General features: G+C 48.1%; 1 protein-coding gene across 2 annotated transcripts; it reads left to right on the plus strand.

Moving 5' to 3' along the window:
• Window positions 1–101: 101 nt before the first annotated feature.
• Window positions 102–20,573, plus strand: SLC6A20 (solute carrier family 6 member 20). Of its 2 annotated transcripts, XM_037382493.1 has the most exons (12): window positions 102–2,407; window positions 2,481–2,689; window positions 10,506–10,646; window positions 11,381–11,472; window positions 12,145–12,372; window positions 13,965–14,075; window positions 14,470–14,711; window positions 15,589–15,751; window positions 16,238–16,442; window positions 17,140–17,299; window positions 18,340–18,505; window positions 20,316–20,573. In XM_037382493.1, the coding sequence occupies exons 3-12, from the start codon at window positions 10,532–10,534 to the stop codon at window positions 20,463–20,465; spliced, it is 1,632 nt and encodes a 543-aa protein (XP_037238390.1). In that variant the 5' UTR covers window positions 102–2,407; window positions 2,481–2,689; window positions 10,506–10,531; the 3' UTR covers window positions 20,466–20,573. The 2 variants fall into 2 exon arrangements, with proteins under 2 accessions (XP_037238390.1, XP_037238389.1); XM_037382492.1 differs by lacking the exons at window positions 102–2,407; window positions 2,481–2,689 and adding an exon at window positions 6,431–6,594.
• The last annotated feature ends 132 nt before the right edge of the window (window positions 20,574–20,705 follow it).

The raw sequence follows: 20,705 nt of genomic DNA on the forward strand, positions 1-20,705 counted from the left end.
GCTGGATTTTTTTTTTTATAGGAATGTTTTGTATAGCTGTTTTCTTAAGTATCTGTAGAAAGGAGTAGCAAACCAGTAAAGAATATTGCTAGAAATGTGAACGTGTAAATTACAGATTCATGCTCAAAGCCATACCACGTCAAACAGCTGTAAAAAAGCGTACTAGTAGCAGGGCTGGGGGAAAGGCTGGGGGGGGTGTGTGTGTTACAGAAACTGGCATTTAACAGTGCTTGTCTCAGGAGCTGCTTGAACTGAAATGGATCTTTCTTCCCCTTTCTTTCTCATATGGGCAAAGCTGTTAAAGTTGCTCAAGCAGTGATGCCCCAGTCAAATCTGCCATACGCTTGCAGCCTGTGAGTTCTCTTGTCCTTTTCTTCCCACTGGTTAAGCAAGATTGGTTTGGGATAAAGTCCTGTGTCTGTAGCATGATATTATTGATGTAGCGCAATAGTTGGGCTTTATGGGGTGACGTACTCCTCATGCAGCGTCAGTTTAAATTCATGAAAGGTAGTATTTTGCCCCTTGTGTACAGTCACTAAAATGTTACATTCTTAATAGGGATGTACTAAAGAGCTTTCTGGCCTGTGTTTGCTCAGAGCAATTATGTTGACACCAACAGAAGTACTTATCTGCACGAATATTGTGTTTTTCTTCATAATAAAACTAATTTTGTTGAGATCGGTTACTGTTTCTAAAATGGCAGGCAAAGGGTGAAGAAAGGCAAAGAATCTCATGACTTCTGCTGGTCTTCTCTTTTCTGATAAATCTTTGGCTGTTGACTTAGCTAGAATATTGACTCTGTGATAGACCTTCATTATCTGCTTAGAAACCATCTTAACAAGAAAGCACGCTATCAACTTCAGTGTATGGACAGGTCTCAATAAAATTTAAGTTGGCTGTAGGCAAGCATGGTTACAGACCTTGTTATCTCCTCAAATGAGTAAGGCAAATCTTGTAGAGAACTGTGCAGTGCAAAACTGAAACCAACTTTGATTGCCTGTCTCGCAGATTGCCAGTTTTGTGAGTGTGAGATCAGTGAGATGCTCTCATTGGTTTGTGTTGCAAAATGGCAAAGTAAAGGTCTAGTTTGGAGCTCCTCATGAAAAATACGTCATCTGTCAAAGGTGATGTACCTGTCAAAGAAGACCTGGAACATTATACAATAGCGATTCTCCTTTTGTTGAGATAGGTACGACATTTTGAAGATGAAGATGACATCTGAACATCTCCTGACAGTGTCTGATGTTTCTAAAACCTCACTTCTTTCCCTGAGACGCAAATTCTAATACTGCTTTTACCAGCCTTTGTTCTTTGGAAGTTCATTATACTGCTTGAATAGACATCATCCATTTCTTCTACTTCAGCTGTTAATTCCCTAGTTATGCCTGAAGGGAACATTTAAAAAGAAAATTTCTCTATAACTGGCTGATCTGCAGGAATCAAATCTTTTTCAGGCTGGGTGGGTTTTTATTTTGCTTGCAGACTGAAGAATATTTTCTGTGGGAATGAAATCTAGGCAGCTCAGCTTCACTAGTATTAACTCTGACAGCTAACAAACAACCCTATGCTCTAACCGTGACTTGAGTTCAGCAGTTGGTCGTTAATAAATGAGCCAGGAGTGCTGTGTGCTACCATCTTAATGAGACAGTATATTACCCGATGTTCTTTAACTGTTAATAAAGTACTCCTTAATCTGTTTTTCTCTTGTGAATAATAGCCGTTTTTTAAAATGTCCTCAGATGAATACTAATTTATGTTGAAACTTAAACTGCAAGTGCTTGTCTTTATTTGATAGACTGATGTGAGGACAGCTGCAATTTGGACATTTCCCATGGGAAACCCACAGTCATCTGCCAGGCACTTAGATTTCAATGCAGCCAAAATGTCATTAAAATTCCTCAGTTCGATTCCCCTTTTCTGGCATTTTCAAGGATGGCTCTTGGCTTCTGTGTGATACCAAATGCTGTCAGACCACAGTGAAATGAGTCTTGCTGCCTCCAGAAACAAATGTGAATCATCTTGGGGTGTCAAGTGGCTGAATGGATCAAGCTTGAAATGTTTGGTCTGGTCTGTTCTAGGGAGGATGTGCCTTTTAAAACATTAAAAACAATTGAATGTAATTTGAAGGTAAGTTTGTATGTGAGCAGGTAAGAATTGTTATTGTAATTATTACTGTAAATGTTTCTCAACTGGCTTTGAGCAGAGAATGTTCCCACGGGAGTTACCCTAAGGCTGTTAATTTTGACAACGTCCCAGTGAAAGTATTGGCCCAGGATTCCTGCCCTGCTCTGGCTGCCTGCAGACTCCCTGAAGGCACCTAGATCTGCCCTTCTTATCACAGTCTCCTCTCAGACATATGCTGAAACATTAGGCAGCCTATTTGGAGTTGACTCTTCTCCAAATAAAGGTGGGTAGATACATGTCATTCTGTTTCAACAGTCTTAATATCTAGAGACTTTTAATTATTGTTTTTCTTTTAGGATCCTATTAATGTAGTGTCTTGGAGTGTCCATAGAAAGTAATGGTCATGCTGAGTGGTGGGTGCAGGACTCTGACAGGGCTGCCCGTGACTGACAGCTGCTGGTGAACAAGAGAGCTGCCCGGAGATCTCCCCAAACTGCAGGCAAGGTTTGACAGAGAATGCACAAACTGGCAGATGACAAGCAGAACAACTGACGGGATAGGCCAGGTATCTTTTTTTTATTTTAGTGAGATGTCAGTTTGTGGCTCTCTTGTTTTACACAGGCCGGTTCTGAGGTCTGGGCGCAATTGGGTGAATCGGAACTGTGTTGAGTGCACCTTCACGGAGGGAGTATCCTAAAAAACCCACGTAGTCAGAAGATACATAGAGCTGAGGTGCTAAAGAAAAGCAAGGAAAATAAAAAGAATGACTTTTCTCAGGCATGCTTTTCTTGGGAGGCTGAAGTAATGCAAAACAGTTTTAAGGATGATTAAGAGGCTGGACATGACTTCAGGGTACAGAGCTTAAGGGCATCATCTGCAGTTTGGAACTAAGCAGCAGGTGGTAGTGATGAGCTAGAAGGAATAATTGCAGTCTAATAAGTGCTTAGAGGAGTAACTGTAACCTCCAGTTATGCATAAAGCAATCACCCAACAGTTGTCATGGTCTGTGTGTTGTCAAAGATCTGGAAATCCAGCTGGATTCTTTCTTTCCCCTAAAGTAAGGGAACACGGAGCTTAGATTAGCAACTGTAAACAGTGAATCCAAACAGGAAGACCATATGTGGGAGCTGTTACTCTCTTGACTATATATCTGCCTCTCTTGATAGGATCACTAAACGCTTGCAGAAGCTTTTTAGTCTCTTCTGTCATTCCCCTTTGATACTCATCTAATACACTAACAGCCAGCATGTTTCCATTTGGAAGTCAGTGCCTCCAGGAATAAGAGGTACTAAACACCAAAGCTAGCCACTGCTGACACTTTGTCCCCCTCCCATGTGTCTGGTTCATCAAGGAAAGTGCAGAGGGTTTATTTTTAAATCTAGGGGTTACAGGTCCTACATGTTGGATGTACCATAATGAAGTCCAGGCTACCTGGTAACCTAGGAGTTGTCAATACCAGACTTCTTCCACCACTGCTTATTATTCCTCCCTTCCTTTTTTCAGTCTCTTTTGCCAATAGAAGTGTTAAGCTTCTCTCACACCCTCAAATCATGGTTACCAACCTGTTGCTAGGGCTCCTTTTGTCTGTATTTTAAGTAGCTGGAAAAGGCGCTTGGCTTCTTACTGTACGGGCATCAAGAGATGCAAGCCCAGGATTTTTAGCTGGTACCTTCACCTAAGTACTTCCAGTTTTGGTACAGTGAGAAATGGAGTTCTCTGCTTTATTTACCAGCTTCTGACTGTTTATATAGGGCCGTTCTCATGCTGTCCCATCAGTCCCTGGCCCGCTGTGGAGATGAACCCCCATCCTTCTCAACCACCCCCCCAAACCCCACACTCTCAAATTTGGTAGGTACTAGGGGGAAAAAATTCTTTCTAATTCTCCTTGAACATGAGCAGTGAAATGATCAAAATGTCTATCACAGGCTTGTCTTTGTCCCTGAAGATAGAGCCCAAGTTGTCCCCCAACCCAAATGAAGGAAGTTCAAAGGAGATAAAATCTTGATGAGCATCAGAAATAGCATATTGATTATCTGAGGTGTGTATGAGAAGTCCCACATCAAGAATTCCTGAATGTTATCTGTTTAAATACCTTTAAATGTATTGAAAGCCTCAATATCCATCTCAAGGAGCCACTGGATGATGGGCACTTTGCTGGGTGCCTATATGCATGACTGCCTGTAAAAAAAACCCCATAGTAGTTTGTGGTCGGAGTGGCTTATGAGGCTGATGTTTGTGAGAGAAGCAAGGATTCGTTTCATTGCATCTGCACCTGATCTGGCCTGACCTGAGCTAAGGACGCCACATCCCTCTGCCTGCACAGTGTCCCTGGTCCATTAGTAAACTAGTTTGAAATGTAATGGGAAGGAGGTACAGAGCCAAGGAAATGTTTAACTTGATTACGCTCATCAGTAGCAGTAATCTATTCACACAGAAGCATCCCAAGTGCCAGTGATGTGCTATTTTTTAAGGCTGCCCTGTCTGCAAGTTATTAAATGCTGTAAGTTATTTATAAGCATCATTTGTAATAAATCCCACTGGTAGTGACAGACATTTCACTTTTTAACAATTTGAAAAGTTTTCATGATGTGGGACCGCTGACATATCTGTAGCTTCTCAGTGTCCTTCAGTTTAATAGATCTAAAACTACCTTGGATTTTTCCTTCCAGCAGAATTCAGGGTGATCCATGAGATGTATTTCCAGGGCTAGGGTGGCATGTTGCAATTCTGCGGGCAAGACAAGAACTGCAAGGATGTTGCAGAAGAGCCATGAGCTCCCTCAAAGCTGTACTCTGGTAGGGTTTGGCAAACCCTGATGTTTTCCAATGACAACTTTGGTTTCTAGCAGTGTTAAAACACACTGTGAAGAACGGATTCATTTACAGGAGATGCATAAAGCTCTTGCAGTCACCTCTTCTAGCAAGCAAAGAAGTGGCGTCCCACTTTGTGACTTTTCTACTACAGATGGCTGGTCAGCAAGTCCACCAGAGTAGTTCCGCCATTCTCAACAGCACTGCGTGACACACTTTGCAGTTCGGGCTTGTGTCCAGAGGCCCCATGGTAGGGGTTCTCACCTGGACCCACAGCTGGATGTCTCGGCGCTGCCAGCACCTGATGGGATGCTGGAGCAGCACACGCAGTGCTGGCAGGGAGCAAGTTCCTGGTGCTGGAGGAGTAAGACTGGCCGCAGCTGAGTGAGTCTTATTTGTAAAATGGACCTGAAAGGTGCGCAGTCCTGATCCAAAAAAAACACATTTAGAAGAGGAAGGAAGCTGAGTACTTAGAGTTGTTCAGCCCTTTTTGATTGCTGCAGACGCTGCCAGCAGCCTCCTTTGCTGGGAGACCTCTGTCTGAAGTGGTTGAGCTCAAAGTGTACCTTGGCAGGGACCCAAACGCACGGGGTTCATGTTCAGACCTGGCTTCTGAGTGTGCATTCAGGTGACCCAAAGGCCTCCTAGGTCCTTCTGCCTCCGCAATGGGCCATGGACACCTTTTCCCAGTGGCATCCGTATATATTTGGTCCCTGCCGGTTAAAAGTATTTTAAAAGCAGCCCCTCAGACAAGCTCATGCGCAGCGGTGGGGTTTGAGCCTGAAGGCAAGTGAAAAGAAACTGGGCTATTTCATGCTCTCACACGTACAGAGTATGTAGAGGGAGCGTGGTATTCCCAGAGGGTCAAACTGGAGTATCGTACTCAGGGCTGCGGCAGGCTGCGGACCTGTATGGCTGATAGGGACTCTTTCAGGGCCACTTCTGGGGCTGGGCTGGTTGGGGTGAGCACTAGGGCACAAGTGACGGGATGCCCAAGGACCTGTTTAGGGCAAAGGATATCGGAAATAAAAGGAAGCTCTGACAACCACTAAGCCCAGTCCTGATGGTGTGGGAACCCCTTCCCTGTGCTACCAGATCCAAGCTGGCGCCTCATGCACATGAATGCCACTCCTGGGGAAGAGAGCCCTTTGGGGAAAGAGTGTGCTGATTCCAAAACCAAACTGTAGCCCCAGTGTTATTTCCTCCCAAGTGTCAAGTTGGCATGTGAGCTGACAAAAATCCCTGGGCTCACATCCTTCCCAGAAATGCCAGTCAAAACCCAAGCAGCTATTCACCCAAAGTACCAATTTTATAGTTCTGTGTGTGTCTATAATCTATTTACCAGCATTCCTACTTTAGTATGTGCCTGTTAATAAGATTAGTAATTAAAAAGCTTGATAGGAATTGGCAAGCATAGCTCCTCTGCCTTTCCCTCCCCTCCAAGCTGGGCTGGCGTGGAGTCTGAGGCAAGGCTGGCAGAGTACCTGGAAGGAGTGAAGGCAGCAGGGCTCTGCTGAAACCTCTGCCTCCAAGAAGGCAATGGAGAAATCCCGGCCACTATGGGACAATCCCCTGCAGTTTGTTTTCGCCTGCATTTCCTATGCCGTGGGGCTGGGAAATGTGTGGAGGTTTCCATACTTATGTCAGATGTATGGAGGAGGTAAGTGTGGTTTTATATTCCTTGCTTCCCTCGAGGAGGAGTGTGGCAAGCTTTAGATTATGTTGTCCGTGCTAATGCCCTGTCCACCCAGCGGGGTCCAGGGCAGAGCAGGAGGTCAGGGTTTTTGTTGGTGTGCAATATCTTCTATTGCCGCTTTATTTTACGTATTCTTTAGCATAAAGCTTTTTTACCTGACAGCTGCCCCGATATGGTGGCCTTGTTTCCTAGAAGTGCAAAGAAATAGTGGGAAGGCCCTGTTTTCTGAAAGGATGGAGATCGTGAGAGATGTAGGTCCACGTACTATTTGTTGCTTTCTTGTCCTGTTGAACCACTCTGGAGGCATCAGAAACTAGTTTGCTTTCTGGTGGGTTCACATATGGGGACTTGGAACTTAAGGAGAAGGGGAGATGCTTATGCTGATTTAATTTAAGGATCAGCAGTATCATTTCAAACTTCTGTCATTAATGTATTGTCTTTTGTACAAAGCCTTACTTTAGGAGGTGATAACTTGGCTGCAAGTCTGCCTCAAAGCTGGCTGAAACTCCTTAATCAACAGGAGTTCTGCCGCTAAAGCCTCCCCAGAAGCTTTGAAAATGGAGAATAAATTTTTTGGGGCTCCAAAAAAAATAAAGTCTTTGAAAGTTTTCCTTCTCCTAGGACAAACTGAGTAAAGATGATGTCTATATCATATACCAGCCACAGAAGTTCTTCCTCAGAAATCAAATGTCAGTTAATTAGATTAATTAAAAGCCAACACTAATAATCTCCTCTAGTATACAGCTACCACTGCTTAATGACCACATTTTGAAGAATCCTTATAAAGACCGTCTCTTAAGACATCCCAGTTTTATACTGCTTCTCCTACTGCATCTGTTGTCATAGTGTTGGACCCATCTCAGTCACACATTAAGCGGCGGCGTGAGCATCTGCCTCATTTGCTTCTGGTCTGTTTTCGCCTTTTCCTCCTTTTAGGATGAAGCACACTGAGATGTTTAAGTGCTTTTTTGCTGGTTTTGTGCTTGTTTTGTTGGCTTGTAGCTTACTTCTAAATGCACATGTGATGGTAGAAGTTTGTTCATGCTGGTTTTTGAAAAGCCAGCTCAGCACAGGGACTGCATCACAGCTGCTCTGTGGGATCAGGTCAGAAAAATCCAGATAATACAGTGGGTGAAGTTACAGTAGAAGCTAGATGCTGCAGTGGCTGAAGCTTTCTCAGACAGTTCAGATAGCAGATATGACAGACGTGATGCAGTTCTGGGTGTATTCCTCTACAGGGATGCTTTTGAGGGTAAAGACTTCATGTCTGACACTGAAGTTTAGCACAAAGCTTGAAATGCAAATATACCTGTACACAATTAGACTGCCTGTGATTAGTTCACTAGCAGCGTATTTTGGCAGACATCCTGAAGGACAGCAAAACTCAGACAGTGAGGGGCTTTGTGTGGTTTAGGCTCTTCTTATCAGTCATCAGTAGTGTACGTAGGTGGTGAAAATTCTCTGAAATTTAACCAAAACTGGAATGCTTGATTAACCTGACAAAAAGATTAAATAAACCCAAGTATTTTCTAAAAAGCATGTTTTTATACATGCACTATTTTTATCCTCCCTGGGTAAATTCCGCAGGGGAGAGGTAGCTCTCTCTGCTGTGAAGCTAACACTCTTGACAGCAGGCTTTTCTTTTCTTAATTGTTTTTTACTGTCCTCTTAAAAAGGATTTGGTTGCTTTTAAGGGGTCTGCAAAACCCACGCAGACAAAACATAATTTCAGGAACTTAAAAGCTGGATAATGCCAGGCACCAGGCTTAGGGAGGATGCAGCAACTGCTTGTTTGGCATCTTCCTTCTAGAGAGACACAGAGCCAGTCCCTGTCCTGCCCAACACAGCAATAGAGCCCTTATCGCTGATGACACTCATAAACAGGGTGTTTGCAGACTTTGTGACCTCCTGTCTTTCCATCCGTCAGCAGATCGCCTCCTTCTCCTCGCTCTCTTCCAGAGAGCTTGACCTGAGCAGAGCACGGGGGGTTCAGACCTCGCAGGTGCAGTTAGTCTTGTCCGTAAGCAGGCTGGGCCAGGCTGGGATGACACCGGGATGGGTTTACAGCAGGGCCGGTGTTCAGCAGCGCTGAGCCCTGAGCGAGGAAGCCCCTGGGCACCCGGTGGGATGCTGAGCAGAGGCAAGGGTGCCGCTGGCCAGGCCCAGCGCCTCAACCAGACCCAGCGCACACTCTGTGTGTTGTGCCAGCTCTGGGGGTCTGTCCTGGGAGCTGGTTTTTGCAGGCAGTTGGCACCGTAGGGAGCAGCGCCAGGTGTAAGTGAGCGGGGAGGTCGGTGGAGCTGTGCTGGTTCACCGTGTATAAGGAGATGGTTCATACGGCTGCCCTGAGGCACTTACATGAGGTGCTTTGGTTTAGGAAAAGTAGCATCGGGAGCAAGATCTGCATGCAAACAGGGTGCAGAGCAAGGGGCAAGGGGGCTCAGCCCCAGCACTCCCAGCTGTGGGAGGACATCGGGGCGAAGAACAAGCCTGAAAGCACTCCTCCTCCTTGCAAGGTGGCAAAGCCGATGCCAAGCACGTGGTAACGCTGCTGGGAGGATGGAAGAGTCTTTGCAAAGGGCCTGACACTGATTTTCTGCCCCCTCTGGTACAGGGCAAAATTCCCCCGGGCAGCTCTCACCCCACCGGGGCAGGGTGGCTGGGAGAGCTCTTAAACCTCCGACGGCTCCCTTGCGGCATAGGAAGTTATCTAACAGACTAACAAAGGGGTTGTTAATAACAAGGGAGCCAGGAGGTGGGAAATTAATTCCCAGAATAAACCGGATTATTATTCAGTGTTTATTTCCAGTTCTTTGCTTCAGTCGCTGCCCAGAGTTCATTCCTCCGTGGTGCTGCACAGAGCCCATTGCAAGGAATGTTAATGCTGCAGATTAAATCCTAAATAAGAGATATTTACGTAAATATTTTTGGCTTGCTGTAAAAAGAGAAACAGGAAAGCCTTCACAAAAATCCAGGTTTTGACTCAGTCAGCAGCTCTTTCTGAAGTGAGCTCCAAGTCGAGGACAAGGATTTATTTTTTTTTTTTTCCAGCAGAAATTTAAGCAGAAGCGCATCCTTGTTGCTGGGTAGGAAGGTCCTTTCCCCTCCACCACCACCGTCCTGCCCAGTCCTGCTGCTGCTTTTCTGCAGGAGCATCCCTTTGGCTCTCTGTGTGGGGGGAGAGGGATGAGCAGAGAGGGGTGGGAGGAAGCTGTGTGCCTCGGCCTTAGGGTCTGCTGCCACAGGTGGGACCCTGGGGGAAAAGCCTTCACCCTTTTTCTGGTTCTTGTGTGCGCAGCATAGGGATTTGGGGGATATTTTGGGGTTGTTTGGGGGGTTTTTTTAAGCCCGGCCAGACTTCAACAAGTCACTCAAAACCCTATTCAACACAGACGTTGCTGTTACTTTTTCATTGAGCGCTTTGGCTCTGCTGCAGAACACCACGCACAAAGTAAATCTTTCCCTCGTCCTCCTTCTCTCATTATCTCCCGCAAGGTTTGACTGGCGGTTAGTTACCCTTTAACAGCCCCGGCCCGAACATTGCTCAAACCGCCTGCGAAGCACCTGGGCAGCCCTGCTGCACCAGCCAGGCCACTGGCACAGTTTAACAGCGGAAATCCCAGCTCTGCCAAGTGCTGGTGGAAAATTCCCTGCACCCAGGTGCTCAGCGCCCACCAGCACCTGGGGCACCACCTGAAACCCTGTGAGATGCCCTCAGGGTTGTGTCATGCCCTTGATACACGAGGTGGCCAGACAGGACCTAGCCTTAGCCAGCTCCTGGGACACTAACAGGGTGATTTGACCACAAATAGGGCAATGTGGTGTTTAGTATGCTGCCCATCTGCTGAAGGCTATCTGTTGGTTTTTTCTTGCAGGTGGCTTTTTGATCCCATATTTTATCATGCTGATCGCTGAGGGGATGCCGCTGCTCTACTTGGAGTTGGCCGTGGGGCAGCGCATGCGCCGGGGCAGCATCGGTGCCTGGAAAATAATAAGCCCCTACCTCTGTGGTGTCGGTATGTTCCCAATTTTCATCTTCAATTTTAAACACCTGGGGAAAACGGGTGACTTTTGAATGGAGAACTTTTGACTTTCAGAGGAGAAACCAGGTGGGAGCTGGGGTTTTACTGGGTCTCACCAGGCTGAGCAAAGCGGTGATCCAGACGCCACACTGCATGTATTTACCCCGTCCCCTGTGGGGCACTGGGGCCAGACCCCAGCTCAATGTGCTGGGTCCCTAGCCCTGGAGGTGTGAGTCCCTGCCAAAATTACAGTGTGAAGGCGAGTGCTGAATCCATTCCCTGGGGCTGCCTGCAGTGGGTTTTGACCCCAAGAGCATCTTCCCATGATCCCACTCAACATGGAGTGATAAAACAGTGCCCTAATTTCTTACCATCACTGCCTACTATTTACTAATGCCCCCTCTTATCTCCATTATTACGTCATTAAATTACCCTGATAACCCAAACTATCATTAATTTGCTTTTTCTATTCTATTTTTATTCTATTCTATTCTATTTTTAACAATACATTGAATATTCACTCCCCAGTGGCTAATGTATAAAATCCAGTGGAAGATCGCCCTGATGAGAGGAGGAGCAGCTGCAGCAGCAGGGGCATGCCCTGTGTGCAGGACTGTGCGGGGGCAAAGCCCCTCCGCGTGCCAGCTGTGGTGCCCTTCTGGGTATTATGGGGCCAGTGGCGTTTTGGGTTTTCATTGCTGACCGAGTGCCTCTCTCCATGCCCGCAGGTGTTGCCAGCGTTGTCGTCTCCTTCTTCCTCTCTATGTACTACAATGTGATAAACGCCTGGGCCTTCTGGTACCTCTTCCACTCTTTCCAGGTGCGTGGGCACCAGTGGTACAGCTTGACCCTGCTGTGGCCACGGACGTTCATTGTGGCTTTGCATCAATGCTGGGTGTTGAATGGCACAATCATCAGTTGGGAGTGGGGGAGCCCAAAAGCTCCAGAAACCCTTCCAGGACTTTTGTGGTGGGGAAAAAATGAGGCAGTGGTGTCCCCCTCCAGGGGGTCCCCAGGGGCATTGTGGTATCTTCTTCTCATCATGAAATGCTGGCCAAGGCCGGCCCTGTGATGCCATGCTTGCATGTGCCTTGGTGGTGGCCATGGTGTCCTGCACCCTGGGATGGGTCTGTCTGAAGGTGGGGGAGAGGGTTGGCCCTGGGGATGAGGATCAGAGAGGGTCAGAGAGGCTCGGTCCTCCAGGAGAAAGTCAGTCTGGTCACCCCCAGGGAAAAGGGTCAGAGTGGGTCTGTCCTTGGGGAGAGGGTCGTTCCGTGGGTAGATGATCAGAAAACAGCAGTCCTTAGGGAGGGAGGGTCCGTAGATAACATCCCCAGGGAGAGGGTCATCCTCAACCCCAGGCAGCATGATGCAGGGACAAGCAAGCCGTGGGCAGAAAGCCACCCTCACCTGCAGCCCCCCCACCCTCTGCTGGCACCCCAGCTCTCCCCACCATGTTGACGGCTTCTCTCCCCGCTCCCCTCCCTCCCAGGACCCCCTGCCATGGGCCACTTGCCCCCTGAACAGCAATCGCACTGGCTACGAGGAAGAGTGTGAGAAGACGTCGTCCACCCAGTACTTCTGGTACCGGCAGACCCTGAACATCTCTCCATCGCTGGAGGCCAGCGGGAGCATGCAGTGGGAGCAGGCGCTCTGCCTGACGCTGGCCTGGCTGGTGGTCTACCTCTGCATTCTCCGTGGCACCGAGTCCACCGGCAAGGTGAGAGGCGGGCGCAGCCCCACCAAGCCCAGGCAGGACATGGAGAAGATGAATGTGTGCTGAAAGGCAGCAGCCATGGCTGCTGTAACTTCAGGTTATGGCATCTTCCCCCGAGCAGCCAGCCCTGCTGCCTCTGCCACCCTGTTAAGTTGTAACTGAAGAAGGCACAACCAAAACACTGAGTGATATTAAAAAAATAATCCAGAAGAATCCTTTAAATGCAGCCACCTCTGCTGCAAGACCAGCCACCAAGCTGCTGGCCCTGCGGAAAGCCATCTGCCACGGCAAAGCTGCGGCAGGATTCTTTGGCCTTTGGAAGTAAAGAAAAAAAGACATCTACCAGGCAGTGTTGCTCACTTTTTATTCACAGCAGAAGGTGTGAGGAAGTGGGGGGGGAAAGCCCTAGCTGAGCCTGCACTAAGAAGCATGCTGAGGGTTGTAATCCCCAAATCGTCTTAGCTGAATGCAGAAAGCCAAGAGACTGTAAACTAGGAATAACCCCTTAAACTTGCTGTAGCTGGCTTTGGGGGCAAAAAGGCTATTTATATTAATATGAATAATAACAGAAAAAATATAGTAATATTATTTATATAATAATATAAATGATAGCTTGTAAAATAATTAATATGAATAATGTATTTAATAAACAGCCAAGGAGCATTGAAACAGCATCATATAGGCAGCGTTTCATCACGGGGAGGTGGGGCATGGGGGGTTTCCCCTGCACCCCTTGTGCAGGAACAGCAGTGGATTTGGGCAGTGGGTGCAGGGCTGTCCTGCAGTGGCAGGTGAAGCTGCAGCATCTCCGGGTGTGTGATGGGAAAAGGCAGATGCCAGCTGCCACCACAGGCAAGTGCATATTGGAGGAATATTGGTAATTACTCAGCCAATTTTCTTCCTGAGAGCTTAGGAAAGTGGGTTTTTATGAGTCAGTTTTTATGTAAGTTTCGGCGTGAGCCACTGGGGTACATCCCAGCAAAGAGAAGGTGAGTGCATTCTCCCTTTTATTTTTTTTCCTCACAAGTGTCTTTTTCCAATGCAGAGATCGAACATTTTAGATACAAATTCAGGGGTTTGATCAAAAGCTCATGGAAGACAACTGAAAGATTTCATTCCCCCTCATCTGAGTTACATTAAGTTAAAGTCTTTTTCACATCTGAATTAAAATGGTTTCATTCAAGTTTGAGTTGACCTTTTATGAGGTCTGCTCGCCCTCCTTCTAAAGCAGATGATGGATGACCTTTGTCTAGTGAGTTCTTGAAAGATGGATAGATAGTTGCAAACTGGCGTTACTCCAGTAAATACTGCGGAACCCAGTTTGTAAATGCTGCAAATATTTTAGATTTTCTTATTTCTCCAGTCAAAGAGAAGACTTTGGGAACAGTAGCACAGGTCGTTATTACTAATAAAAACTTGACTCCCATAAACGTAGATCTAAAGTTAGATGTATCTAAAAGTATTTTTTCAAAGATGAATACAAGGTAACAAACACAATAATGGAAATGATTTATGCAAAGTAAGTGAGACCGCCCACAGCAGATTAGCTGTTTTATGTATTCTTTAGACCAAGGCATTTCCCCTTCTTTCCCCAGGTCGTCTACGTAACAGCCTCTTTGCCGTACTGTGTTCTCATCATATACCTCATCAGAGGATTAACGCTTCACGGAGCTGTGAACGGGCTCATCTACATGTTCACACCAAAGGTACAGAAAAGCCATACCAATTTTTTTCATTAAATGTTATTAGTTACCAAATGTGTAGGTTTTTAAAAGATATGATACTCCTTTTCCTTATATTGAATTTTTGCAGCAGTAGCTTAGGTCAGGCAGCTGGAAACACTGCCTGGGAGTGGCTGGAGCATGCTCTGCCACGGTGCCCTTAAGCTGCTTGCTTTCTCCTGCAGAAAAAGCCCTGCCCATTCACACAACCTGTAGCATATTACTTTCAGTAATACTTTCAGACTGAGCAGTAATCCTCCCCAAAACCACGCCCGAGCTCAAACAGGTGCAGGAAGGGGCCCATCCCCGCAGGGTGGAAGGGGCAGTGCCCGGCATCCTTGCGCAGCTTCATGCTCCTGCTCTCTGTCTGGTTTTGCAGCTGGAGCAACTGTCGAACCCCAAGGCGTGGATCAGTGCTGCCACGCAGATCTTCTTCTCACTGGGCCTGGGTTTTGGCAGCCTCATTGCGTTTGCCAGCTACAACGAGCCCAGCAACAACTGCGAGAGGCACGCCGTCATCGTCTCGCTGATCAACAGTACCACGTCCATATTTGCCAGCATTGTGACTTTCTCCATCTATGGCTTCAAGGCGACGTTTAACTACGAGAGCTGTATAAACAAGTAAGAGCCTGGTATTTCACTTGTTTTCCATTCCAAGCCATTCTGGGCGAGGTAAGAGGGGAAGTAAATAAATTACAGCATGCAGCACTGCCAGCACTGCCCCAAAAACAGATCTAATACTGCTCTAATAAAGCTAATGGCACTATTTAAAGTGATGAAGTCTGAGACGAAAGGTCAGGGCTGGCTTTCCTTTTGACACCTGGGTGCCACTTCCAGGCACGGGCCAGGTCGAGAGGATGAGTTTGTCTGGGCGAGTCACAGTGGCACTATCCCCTGTGCCCTGGTCCTGGCACATGCTTCTGGGGGTGTGCGGAAGCTGGTTAATAAAACGCAGCAATGCTCAGCTCCCTTCGTTTAAGGCTAAGCCCAGTGCCAGGAGCTCAGCCTCCTTGGCAGCGATGCTCTGGAGGTGCCCAGCAGCCTGCAGGATCGTGCCCTGAGGCAGCAAGCTCACATGCAGCCCCTGGCACAGGGCCCATGGCGGTTACACTTTTACTCACATTTTTACAGTCTTCAATCTCTCTGCTGATCAGAGAGGAAACCAAGCTGCTAGTCCCTGCTTGTTGCCAAAAGGCTCGTTAAATTGATGGGCTGTGGACGTGAGACTGGAGGGCAAAGGGGAAGAGACGCCAGCTGGCACTGGCTGGCACCCAAAATGCCTGCCTGGGAGCGACGGAGTGGGCACAGGGGCCGCTCCCTCTGCCCACGTCCCAACACGGTGCTGGAATTGCTGTGGTTCTGACTGGGGGAGACCGGAGCCCTGGGGCTGGCAGAGCATCCCTGCGTGGGGGCCAATGGAGAAGGGGATGAGGTGCAAAACTGGCCTCAATTCTGTACCTTGGCCTGAAAGCCATTAAATTCCCGTCGTCTTTCCCAGGGTGATTCTGCTGCTGCTGAACGCTTTTGACCTGGAGGAAGGCTCTTTAACAGCAGACAACCTCAGCGAGATGAAGGACTACCTCATGGCCACCCACCCCCAGGAATACGCCCAGCTATTGCCACAGCTTAAAAACTGCAGCTTGGAAGCTGAACTAGATACGGTGAGTCCCCGCCTCGTGCTGGCACCTGGGCTTCACTCTCCCCTTTCCTCCCGAGCCCAGGCAGCCCCGCAGCCCCACGCAGGCACGTCCCCGCTCCCAGGAGCCGCCTGGCCGGGGGCTGCGGTGGGGCTCCTTCCTACACTTGGGGATGGGGCGGGGGGCACTGGCTCAGCCCAGCGAGGGGCTCGCTCGGGTCATTAGCAACTGAGCTGGGTGGCGATGCAGCCAGACCTCCGGCTCCAGCTGCAGGACAGGGCAGATCTTAAAGGTCTGGAGCAAATAATTTTGCTACGAGCGTCACTGCAGCAGCTTCTGTGCAGTTTGAATAAGCTGGTGAAGATCTCATCTGCCTCTGCTGTGCAGAACCACCACCACAGGTGTATTTTGTCCGGGTACAGGGTCAGTCTTTTAAGTCCCTGTTCTTACGTCCTTTATCGAGCCGAGGAGCTGCCTGTAACTCATTTCTTCCCCCCTTCTTGCCGGCAGGCCGTCCAGGGGACAGGACTGGCATTTATAGTCTACTCTGAAGCGATCAAAAACATGGAGGTGCCCCAGCTGTACTCCGTGCTCTACTTCTTCATGCTGCTGATGCTGGGCATCGGCAGCATGCTGGGCAACACCGCCGCTATCCTCACGCCGCTGACGGACAGCAAGGTCATTGCCACCCGTTTCCCCAAGGAGGTGATCTCGGGTAAGCACCGGCTGAAGCGTAGGCTGTGCAGCGAGAGGTCAAAGGGGAGAGCGGGGAACAGCAAATACGCTGCAGGAAGGGTTTGCCTGCCCTTCGGAAATCCTGCCCAGCACCTTCCTTCAGGAGGTCTCAAAGCACTCGGGCAATCGTGTGCTGTGTTGCAGGCTTCCCAGCACACCCCAGCTCCTTCAGACTGGTGTCTACTGACCGGTGACATTCAAATGGCCAAGACAAATGTTTAGATACCTGCACCGAGTGCCTCTTCGGCCGCATAGCCAGTGTCCCAGCTGCAAACCACCTCCCTCAAAAAGCCACACAAGCGATATACCCTGCTTGGCCAGGCATGGAAATCAGTCACCCCAACTTAAAACCTGTTTTAGCTGGATGCCCAGCAGTAACCACAGATGAGGCATGCACTCACGGCACTGGGTTCTCTTGACCCTACTGGGATGATGGACTGACTGTGCAGGTCTAAGGAGCAGCAGTTTAAGGATACACCAGAGTAGTCACACACACACACACACACACACATAGGTCTTTTCCAAAGGGAAAAGAATTATCTTTCTCCTTGGAGAAAGCTGCTCCTTGACAGAAAGCAGTAGAAAGCCCACCAGCTCTTCAGTCACAAGCAGTATGACATTTCCCAACGCAATTAGATTTCCAGGCTAATGGCAGGGTCCCTGTTTTATCCATGCAGGTGTTGTGTGTTTCATTAACTGTGTGATTGGCCTGATCTTCACCATGGAGGCTGGAAATTACTGGTTTGACATATTCAACGACTATGCAGCCACCCTCTCGCTGCTGCTCATTGTGCTGGTAGAAACCATTGCTGTGTGTTACATCTACGGGATAAGAAGGTAAAAGCTTGAACCCTTCTTTCTTCATGGCAGGATAGCTGGGGGAGTGACTGCTGGCCCAGATGATAATATATATATATATAACACCACCACCGCGCAGGCTAAATACACTATGGTATCAGCAAGGCAACGGGGATCTCCCCTGCCCTGCAGGGCCCCTTCCAGGGCCTCTGGCTCAGGGCTGCGTGGGGACCAGGCTGGGCTGACACCTTCTCTGCAGGCAGGGGAGAGCTGAAGAGCTGTATGTGCTGCTCCCTGCTCTTCCCGTCTTTGGTCTCAAGAGCACCTTCTGCCAAAACTCCTCCTTGCGCAGTAATTCAGCACGAGCACGACAGTGCCGGTAAGCCTGCTTTCAGAGATGGTCACCTCGGGCGTTGCTGGTCTCCCAAGTCATCCCTTGTGGGTAAAAGCAAGATTCGGCATCAGGGGAGGTTTTAAACAGCAGAGCCGTTTGCTCAGGGCGTCTAAGGGAAAAGGCTTTAGTATTTGCTTTGTTAGTCCGCTAGCACAGTTTCTGTACAGCACCTACGTTGGTATGACGCCCCTGAGGATTTCAGAGCCTTCAGTCAGATCCAGGTTTCCTGCACGAGTTCGGTATTCCAGCATTAGTACTCCCAGCACTAGTACTTCCCCAAAGACAGCTGAACCAACAGTGGCGAGAACAGCTCTTTTCTCTTAAGCTTCAATGCTCTTCTCTGTTAGCTTACACCAGGAACGGTCCGAACTTATGCTCCAGGCATTATTTAGTCAGGAATTTTCCTGCTGTACCTATTCCTAGCTACTCTTCTGCAGTTTGGGACCCTTTTCAAAGCCCTGCTCTCTTTTTTTATTCAATTTCACCCTCACTATATGATCCCGCTAAGCCAGTTCTTCAGACAATACGCCTCTGCTTGTTACTCTTCTGGTCAACTACTCCCCTTTCCCATCTTGCATATTTAAGTCTGTAGGTGGTTTTGAAGTAACTCAGATCAAGGTATTAATTGAACATACACAGCCATTCTCAAAAATGGTGGTTTTTTTTTTTTTTTTTTAAAATACAGATTTGAGAAAGATCTTCACACCATGATTGGACGCAAGCCAAACTGGTACTGGAAAATTATGTGGGCTTTTGCTAGTCCTTTGCTAATTATAAGCCTACTCATATTTTACCTCACCGACTATATCCTCACAGGAACACTGCAATACCAAGCGTGGGATGCCACACAGGTAAAATAGGTTTGGTTTTGTTGTGTTTTTTAAAAAAAAACTTTCCTTAATTCCTGCAAGGACACAGCCTTCCTTCCCAACTACACTGTTCCACAAAACTGTCTTCTGTAAGCTTGCAGCTTGAGCTGGGGCCATCCCTTAATTTTGTGGAGAGGTAAAGCAGGGAAAACTTGACCTAGTGACGATGCAATGGTTCTGTAAAACAGACCAATTTCCCTCTACAATTCTTAGTCGACCCCTTGAAATACCAAAATTTTGTTGATCTTAAAAAATACACTTTAAACAGAAAAACTACTTTCAAACTGTAGCATTTTGAACAGAATTAGTGCTACTTCCACAGAACTGAGCTGCTGCTGGAATAGTTTTCAGAATTTCCCTATACATTTTTCTTCACTGTCAAAACACTTTTGTACGGATGCTGAACTGTGTATTTATCACAGCGGAATTACTATTGGGTAAGTCATCACTGGTTTCATAACCTTTTGTTGAAACATTCCTAGCACGCAGAAACAAATTACACAATTGTTTCCATGTCGTGGCTGATTTGGGACCCACGGCAGGCCTGGCATGTTGACTGGGTGTCAGCATGAGCCCGCGGGCTCTGGAGAGGAACAGAGACCTGACAGAGGTCAGGGCCAAGCCGTTTCATTAAGAAACATTAATCAAGCCTAAATCTGCTCTTTACCAAAGCCTGCAGAAGTTTTCCCCAGTATTTTTGTCAGCAGCTCTGTTCATGTCAGTTTTAAGCTCTTATGGTTGGACAAAAAAAAAAAAAAGCACTGACAGTCGTGAGCTGCTACAGCTTGCAAGTGCTTCTCAGATGTCCTGGTTAGATACGTAGTTTAATGTCATTATCAATGATCGGGAAGAGGGGATCGAGCCCACCCTCAGTAATTTGCAGATGCCACCAAGTTGCCGGGGACTGTTGATCTGCCAGAGGGCAGGAGGCTGTGCAGAGGGATCTGGAGGTTCAACAAGGCTCAGTGCCGGGTCCTGCACTTGGGTCACACCAGCCTCAGGCAGCGCTACAGGCTGGGGGAAGAGTGGCTGGAAAGCTGCCTGGTGGGGAAGGACCTGGAACAGCCACCTGAACACGAACCAGCAGTGTGCCCAGGTGGCCAAGAAGGCCAACAGCATCCTGGCTTGTATCTGAAGTGTGGCCAGCAGGACTCAGGCAGTGACCGCCCTCCTGTGCTGGGCACGGGTGAGGCCGCCCCTGCAATCCTGTGTTCAGGTTTGGGCCCCTCACTTCAAAAGGGATGTAGGGCTGCCGGAGCGTGTCCAGAGATGGGCAGTGAAGCTGGTGAAGGGTCTGGAGCACAAGTCTTCTGAGGAGCGGCTGAGGGAGCTGGGGTGGTTTAGCCTGGAGGGGGCTCAGGGGGGACCTTGTTGCTCTCTACAGCTCCCTGGAAGGAGGCTGGAGGCAGGTGGGGTCTGTCTCCTCTCCCAGATAACAAGCAGTAGGACAAAAGGAAGTGGCTTTAAGTTGCACCAGGGGAGGTTTAGATTGGAGATTAGGAAAAATTTATTCACCGGAAGGGTAGTCAAGCACTGGAACAGGCTGCCCAGGGAGGGGTTTGAGTCACCATCCCTGGAGGCATTTGAAAAACACACAGATGCAGCACGTAGGGACATGGTTTAGCGGTGGGCTTGGCAGTGCTGGGTTAACGGTTGGACTTGATGATCTCAAAGGTCTTTTCCAACCTGAATGATTCTGTGATTCTGTATGCACAGCTCTGCCCCAGACCTGACTCCAGCACACTAAAAACCACAGATCCCACAGATCCAATACTGCTTCTCTCCCTTGCAGGGGCAACTGGTGACGAAGGATTACCCAGGCTACGCCCTGGCGGTGATTGGGCTGCTGGTGGCGGCATCCACCATGTGCATACCCCTGGGGGCACTAGGAACTTTTATAAGGAAGAGACTGAAGAGGGAAAGGGTTTCAACCGTTGCATGAATGCCAACAGGATTTGGGAAGACCTTACCCCCATCGTCTGTGACTGGGCACTTCTGGAAGACAGCAGCAACCATTATTTGTAGCGGCTATGTATAGAGTTGAGAATCGCGGGTGCTACATTGACCAAAAAGTGCTCTTAGGAGGGTCCACAATGGTTTGGAAAAAAAAAGCTTTTCTGTAACAAGATGAAGCTTTACAATGGCCTCTGTAAGAGAGGGGAAAAACAGAACAGCAGCTCAC

The sequence above is a fragment of the Falco rusticolus genome, chromosome 4 (assembly GCF_015220075.1).
Source record: "Falco rusticolus isolate bFalRus1 chromosome 4, bFalRus1.pri, whole genome shotgun sequence".
In the NCBI taxonomy this organism is placed as follows: domain Eukaryota; kingdom Metazoa; phylum Chordata; class Aves; order Falconiformes; family Falconidae; genus Falco; species Falco rusticolus.

Bases quoted from the DNA above. Each gene is read 5' to 3' on its own strand.
- SLC6A20 (XM_037382492.1), top strand. From the start codon at position 6,474: ATGGAGAAATCCCGGCCACTATGGGACAATCCCCTGCAGTTTGTTTTC. The intron at 15,752-16,237 runs GTGAGTCCCCGC...TCTTGCCGGCAG, and splicing joins TGGAAGCTGAACTAGATACG to GCCGTCCAGGGGACAGGACT. The intron at 16,443-17,139 runs GTAAGCACCGGC...TTATCCATGCAG, and splicing joins CCCCAAGGAGGTGATCTCGG to GTGTTGTGTGTTTCATTAAC.